The sequence below is a fragment of the Epinephelus moara genome, chromosome 20, assembly GCF_006386435.1.
Source record: "Epinephelus moara isolate mb chromosome 20, YSFRI_EMoa_1.0, whole genome shotgun sequence".
Lineage (NCBI taxonomy): Eukaryota > Metazoa > Chordata > Actinopteri > Perciformes > Serranidae > Epinephelus > Epinephelus moara.
Window position 1 is genome coordinate 33,269,035 of NC_065525.1, and position 7,740 is coordinate 33,276,774.

Sequence of the window (7,740 nt, forward strand, 5' to 3'; positions counted from 1 at the left end):
TCATTGATATCAAGCAAGAATTTCCTGCTTTTTACCTGGACCTTTGTTGCATCTTCTTTCTGGGTTTCCTCTTCCAACAGTCCAAAGACGTTCAGTCCAGATGTCTACTTGTTATTGTACATTCATCTTATTGTTGGTCTGTGTGTGCAGGTACGCATGTGAGACTGCCTCACTGTACACACACAAGGTAAGGGATGAGGTGGCTGTTCCCCTTACAGAGACTGTAATAACCTTCTGGCAATGTTTTGGCTGAAAACACTCACCTTTGGGGGCACAATCCTGCCTGGAAATGCAGGCAACGTCTCTGTAAACAACAACTGCTTCTCGTGGTACTATCTCGGCTTGAAACTCAGCGATGTGTCGGTGAAAATCAACCACTTCTTGTGGCACTATCCTCGCTGGAAAAACATTGACGGATCGCTGAAAAGCACCCACATTTGGTGGCTGAAAAGCCACTGGACACACAGCAGTGACTTGCTAAGAAACAGCGGGCTCTGCTTTTTTTTGGTCTCTAAAAGTGGTCTGCATGCTATGCAGGAAATAAATGGCAGACAATGAATGTATAGTGCTTACGGTTGCAACGGTATGAGATTATGATGGTGCAATAACGGTCTCAGAAAATATCGTATTTTCACAGTATTACAGAACAAGCCGTTCTCACGAAGTGAACACTTGGGCAATGATTTGCGGCGTCAGACACTCCTTAAATGTCGGCATCATATGCGGCTGGTTGCCATTTATAGTTTAATGGCACTCGGTGTCATTGGAAACACGGCGAGACATAAACGAAAGTTAAGGCGACGAAAGTTTGGGTAGGGCGGGTGTGAGAGGTGGTGGATGGGTCCACCAAAACACCGACTTTCAACCGGGAGAGCAGTGTTTGACCCCTCTATCTGCTTCTCTCTGGAATCACTGTTTCATTTTTCCAAAACTATGATAATATTTCTTCAGGGAGTGCAGTTAGTTACAGTGTGGGCTCCATGCTTACTCCGACAGCTTGTTGGACCATCACAAAGGGGCAGGGCTTAGCAAAAGGTCAATTTGGCTGGTTGTTGTTTATCACCCAGACCCTCAAATTTCAGGCAAACTGTTCTTGAATCACGATTAATACATGTGGCAATGCATACGTTGCACAATAAAAAAAACATCTCCCAATATAAAGCAATGCAATACAAAAACACCACAACTCACAGACACCAAAATTGCCCCACAGTTGAAGCAACACCTCTGTAACTGACTCTTTACAAAGGTAGTTATTTCTTGCAGAGCTGTGTCCGACCCATGTCTGTCCCAAGGACACACTGTCCTGCATTATGCCATTGAAACATGAATTTAAGTCTCTCAACCTTGACTTTGGTTTGGACCACTTCTCTCTCTGCTCTAATTCTGAATCCCGAAAGACTCACTGCATTTTACGCCTTCATTTCTCCCCCCACTGTCTTTCTGTCCTTCTGTCTCGAAAGCTCTCTCACCCCTACAAATCCGCCAAAGCCCCCTCACCCAAGCAAACACACAGATATTCTCTCCTCATATGTTTATTTTGGTGGGGTGACTCTGACTGGCTGACTGCTGCGAAGGCCGGAACCGTGACGGAGAGGGAAGGAGGGGAGAGGGAGGGACCTGGCAAACACAGGGAGTGGGGAGGGAGAGAGAGAGACAGTGAGTGGGTAGTGTGCTGCTATAAAGGCAAGTGCTGGAGCTGCTGGTGGCATTAACCTCAGCAGACTGAGACTCACACACTCACACACAAAACGAGAAACAGCCAGAGAGAAAAGAGACAGCAGAGTTGAGACAGAAGCACTCACATCGAGGAGTGAAGAACAGAGGCTGATTAGAGCTGATCGAGAGCAGTTATTTCTTTGAGATTGGTAATTGTTGTTGTGCCTGGACCTGGAGGTTTGAGGAGTGTTTGTTTGACTTTGGATGAACTCTTTTTTTGTTGCTCCTGAGACAGAGACTTCTCTTCAAACAGGACAAAGCACCAAAAACAGCAAGGACAGACAAGTTTGAGACGTTCACAGGCAATCAGCTGTCGTCTTCCAGCTGCGTCCACACTTGGTGTTGCATTTGATTTGAACTAGATTTATTTTTATACTAATTTGGGCTTCTGGTCTACCAATGGCTGCTGTGCGTCAGATGGTTATGGAGGCCTCTGGCTTCCACGTCCTGCCAGCCCACCTTATGGCCTCAGCCATGGAGGAGTTCCCCCAGCAGCTGCCTGTCCCCAAGTGCCCAGCAAGAGGCAAGAGCCGCTCCCGCCGACCTCGTGAGGCTCGCTTCAAAACACAGCCTGTCACATTTGCTGAAATCGCAGAAGTAGAAGAGGAGGGTTCCTCGCCACTGGAGGAGGAGAGGGCACGCCGCTCCTTCCTGCAGTCCCTGGAGAACCTGCGGAGGAGCACACAGACCCTCCACTGTCCACCGGCTGCCCATCACAGCTGCACCCCCACACCCACACAGGCCAGTCTGGACTCAAGTGACTCCGACTCCACTCAGTGAGGGGTGGGACGTGCCCATCTCCTGGCAACCATGTTCCTCGCTTTGCTTTGACGCCGCTTCAAATGGAGGCCAACTGAACTGAACCAAACTGGCCTGTCTGCCAGCCTGCCTGTGTGTGTAAGATGCTGCTGCCTGCATTTAATCTATACTAACATATCAACATACAGTGTATAGCTTGAAGATGCACATCTGTAAAGATCTCCACCAGTGCCACAGGCTGGTTACACTGCTGTATAGATATGACGAGTGTGAGAGTAGCAGATGACGCTGTGTTGAACACACCACTCTTCAAATGTATTCCTTTTCTACTGTAGATGTCTATGAGGAAAACTTGAATGATGAAAGTTGGTTGATATTTTTCCATTTTAAAGTTGTATAGGTATTTTTGTTTCAATCCAGATTTTTCTACTTGACCAGTCACCATACAAAGGACTGTTAAGTTAGCATTGTGACTTACCACACTGTAAATACTTTGACTAAGCAATGTACGGAGTGCCGGCAGTGACCCGGCCGTCACTGTAGCGGAGGAGTACCATTACAAAGCTTTGTCAGGACTTTGAGCTCTTGTTTTCCAGCTTCACAGTGAATGAAATCTCTGCTGTTGCTTCAATTCCTGAGCGAAAGAAAATGCCTTTCTAAATGTCCTTATTTATTCTATATTTTGTTCATAACCAAGTGGAGTTGTAGATGTGATATTTTATTGCTCTTTCTGACTTCTAAAGTCACCTTGACTTTCAAAGAAAATCATAACCTTTATACATTATATTTGTTTTACTTTATACATATATGTTACGATGTTTGTTATATGTACTTTAATAAATATTTTCAAGTATTTTGAGTCATTTTCTGTTGCCATTTCTTTTACATTTCCTACTTTGGAGGTGCAATTGTTGGAACAAAATACTGAAGTTGGCATGAGTTATTCAGATATTTCTGACATTAACTGTACTGAAACTGTAATCCAACCTGATTTACACTCAGTCAATGATAGAAACTACTACAGATGAACAATAACAGGACATGCAAAGGTCAACAAGTCCCAGCACCAAGACAATGGATCTGAGAGAGCAATAGCAACCCTACAAGGTTGAAGAGATGGATGAAGAGATACAGTCCCATCACAAAAGTTTATGACATAAAGGAGGAAATTAGGTGTCATGTAGCCTTTACTGCAGTGATACTCAACTTAGGGTGCGCTCCAAATCACATAGTTTTTCTTTTTACTTTTCGTATATACTGCAACTGCCATTAAAAAGTACGTACTGTACGTTCATGCTGTTGTTGCTAGCATTATATTTGCGAAAGTGAAATTACGTCTGCATTTCTTGGTCATTGATATTTTTATAGTTATGTCCTGTTGTTGTTTGTAATATTTATGATTCTTTTTTAACTTAAACAATCAATATTCCTATTATCACTGTTCGACTGGCCATGAGTGCATGAATTCGCTGTCAGTCATCATTGCAACTTCTGACAGCTGTCAATGAGCTGTCGTCTGTTTGCAGCTCAGTCAATGTGACATATCGTCCGCTGTCTAGACCAAAAAATCAGACCGGATGTAGTAGAACATCCTGGTATTTTTGGCATACTGCATTTGTCACATACTATGTATTGGAACATACTGAATCTTTTTTGGCATACTATATTGTGTGGTAGTATGGAGATTAGAACGCACAGTTACAGCAGGCTAGGGCACTGCGTGGCCCGCCAGCCATTTTCATTTTAGAATTGATTTTAAAGGGCCACTGTGTAAAATGAGTTGAAAACCGTTGAAAACAGTGACATCAGTGGTCAAATTCTAGATTGCAGGGCTCACTCGCTCACCCCTCCCGTCGGGTAAATGACGGTGGCCTCGTAGGGACAAAAAGCCTTGCGCAGACACGAGTTTTACAGGAGTAGGTCTATCTAGCGACAAAGTAAATGTTTATTTAGAAATCTAAGCCATGTTACGACATTGTAATGAATCCCTCACGCACAGGAGACCAGAGTAGCGTTCGGGGAAAAGGCCCGTTTATTTGAGCACTCCAAAAACTCCGGTAACACTCCAGGGGGTAAAAGACTCCGTCCCAAACTCTGACTCTTCTAGCGTAACACACACACTCCATACACACATACTCGTTTACAATACCAAGCGGGTACCCCCTCCCCCCTCTGCTCCACCAATCTCCAGCCCGCACACTGACTGACAGCGTAGCCTGTAAACAGAGCTCAGCTGTTTATTTAGCCTAGCAATATCTTCGGACTATAGTAGCTGCAATGGACGACTTTGAACGCGATTTTGAAGAGTTTCTTGTAGCGGACACAGACCCAGAGCCATACCTGTTTGAGCCGGAGCATACAGATGAGGAACTTGGATGCTGAGCGGGCGAGAAGAGAGGCTGAATCCTGTGCTCCCATTTTGCTGCACAGAATGGGATTCGGTGCTACCATCGTTGGGGAGATATATCATCAGGAGGAAAAGCGCTGCAGAGAGTGCATCACAAGGAGTGAAGTTGCGTCTTCCTTTCCTCGCAGATGACGGTTCGGGTTCATTCTCTCCTGTTGCGTGGTAAGTGTGGTCCATTCGCAAACTTTATAACCAAAACAACTTTTCACTACTCTCTGTCGACGAACTACTAACACTCTCTGCTGTTTCCTCCTCCTTCTTCCTTCCTTCCGCTGTCTTCGTTGGTTTATTTATAGACGCGAAATGCGTTCTCTGGCTGACTGGATTGTCCGCTCGGTCTGCCGTTCATACATGGCGGCGCAAGATGGCGACCTCTCTAAAGCAAGGCCCTTGCTATATACATTATATATATAAAAGCATAATTATAAGGCTACGAAAACCAAACGAATTTTATTTTTTAGCGATTATACACTTATATAAACATATTAATGGGTAGAATATTCAGATTCAGATTCAGATTTGACAATAAACCATGCCAAATATTACACACTGGCCCTTTTACTGATCATTTTAAAAGATCACTGGGGTCTGGCCCGAGCTACATAGCAGAAATGTTGACATCATACGAGCCAGTTCGCAGCCTTAGAACCTCAGGTGGGGCCATTCTGACTGTTTCAAAGTCGCAGCTTAAATCTTAAGGTGATCCCGCCTTTGTCATCAGGGCCCCTCGACTTTGTTATGACCTGTCAGTCTGTCAGTAACTTCTTAAAACCCATCTTGATCGACTTGCATTTACATGATGCTATCTTTTTATTTAGTTTTATGTCTTCTTTTTATTGCTTTTATTCTTTTTATTTGTATATTTTTATATTGACATCTTGTGTCTTGCATTTTTTGTCTTCTTGTTTTAACTTTCTAACTTTCTTTATCGTTCTGAGTATGCTGTTTTTGCTTTTACCTTGTTTGTTAAAGCACTTTGTAAACTCTAAACCTAAAAGTGAAGTGATTATTATTAATAATATATCATTTTCTAATTCACAATGAAAATAAATTGATACATACTTGGATTTTTTAATTTTAATGTGGAGGTGCCATGGTTCACTATATATATATATATATATATATATATATATATATATATATATATATTCTTTTTTGATACTTGTTTATGAACTGGCCCTGGCCTCTTGCCATTTTGCAAATGTGTCCCCCGGGCAGAGCAATTAGAGAATCCCTGCTATACTGACTGTCCATCTCCAGTGTTATTGTTAAGATAAACTGATGTCTGACCCTTATGTAAACACTCAGTACTTGCTCTGCGTCCACTGCACGCTTGCTGGGCTGGTGACGCACTTTCAGTAATGTCAGGTTGTCATCAGCGAACTCAGCCACAACAACCACCAGCCTGCTGAGAGAAGTGCCCTCTGCAGCCGTCCCTCCTGTTGCTAATAACCCTACTCTCCTAATCCACTCGGTGACAAGCCAAACGTGATGCATGACTTCCATCCGAGTGCGAGTCAGCAGCTTGTTGCAGACGGAGACAATGCTGCAGGGGCTTTAGTTGAGAACCTGCTTGGGTTGCTTGTGGCTTGACTAAAAATAGACTCTGATTAAGTAAATCTGCAAGATGAGAGACGTTCTCTCTGGACGTATGATAGCTTGGACTGTGATGCCTATGCCACAAGGAGATGTAATCACACAGGGACACAGATTGGAGATCAGGATTTGTGAGACAGAAAGGGGGAGCACTGTGTTACTTATTTTCAACAAATCCCATGAAAAGACTAAAACCAACAATACGCTAGTCCATAACAGTTTCCAAATTCCCTACCCCGTCTGTGGCATGAAATTTCACACCCATTCGTTCCAGCTAAGGTCGTGTAAGTCTTTTCAAAAATGACTCATAAATACACACTGTTTTAAAAGGTTAAGAACAGCTTAGAACATTATTGAAACAGCTGGGTATAGTTTTTAGCAGATGTTAATCAAACAGGAGTTAATAGTGCATTTGTTGGGGACTATTGTTAATCGCTGTAAATTGACTTACCGCTCAGAGGGAACTCATTCAGCGGCTCCTCTGGCAGCAGCACAGAGTCTCTCCCTCTCCTCTCTCGCCATGTGCACACGAGAGTCGTTGTCGTCATAAACGTAAACCTTTGGTAATGTTAATACGTGACGCTCACGGCTCGACAAAAAAATATATGTGAACATGTGATAGTTACGGTATCATAACAGCCTGTCACAGGTTACAGCGTGATGATGAGAGGAGTAATGGCAGAGCATAAAGGTCCAGGTGGAAAACAACAACTCAATCATTTAGGATTTTACTAAAAGAAGGAAATCACCTGTTGATTTATATATATAGATCCCAGGGGACATTTTTTATATTTTATTTTGTTGAACTATTAATATTGTAACAGAATCTGAATCTCACTCTGAGTTACTGTTGTTGTTCACAAACTAAAGAAATGAGAGATCATTTTTCTTTATTTTTTTCTGAATATCTGAAGGCAAACTGTAAAACTATATCACTTATTTTGTTGCAATTCTATTTTCTTAAATTAATAATACTTTTTGTTTTACTAATTTGTCATATCATCAAGAATATTGTTACTGCAAAAATCCCCTCAAATGTTATCATATTATTTTAGGGCTATATTGTCCACCCCTTGTGGATACTCCTAATAACATAAAATGCCCCCATGGCATGTCATGATATAGCAAAGTGGAACAGCTTGTGCCATTTTGCTATATGTGTCAAAATACATTGTTGTTTTTTTAGAGTTTTCCACCAGTGGCAGACTTGATCGACCGTATAGTCTTTCATTTCTTCAGTCATCTTCTTGGCATTAGAA

The 7,740-nt window shown here is 42.7% G+C and overlaps 1 protein-coding gene across 1 annotated transcript; it reads left to right on the forward strand.

The window, feature by feature from the left end:
• Positions 1–1,711: 1,711 nt before the first annotated feature.
• Positions 1,712–3,331, forward strand: c20h11orf96 (chromosome 20 C11orf96 homolog). The gene has a single exon (XM_050073081.1). The coding sequence runs from the start codon at positions 2,119–2,121 to the stop codon at positions 2,497–2,499; it is 381 nt and encodes a 126-aa protein (XP_049929038.1). The 5' UTR covers positions 1,712–2,118; the 3' UTR covers positions 2,500–3,331.
• The last annotated feature ends 4,409 nt before the right edge of the window (positions 3,332–7,740 follow it).

Bases quoted from the DNA above. Each gene is read 5' to 3' on its own strand.
- c20h11orf96 (XM_050073081.1), top strand. From the start codon at position 2,119: ATGGCTGCTGTGCGTCAGATGGTTATGGAGGCCTCTGGCTTCCACGTC.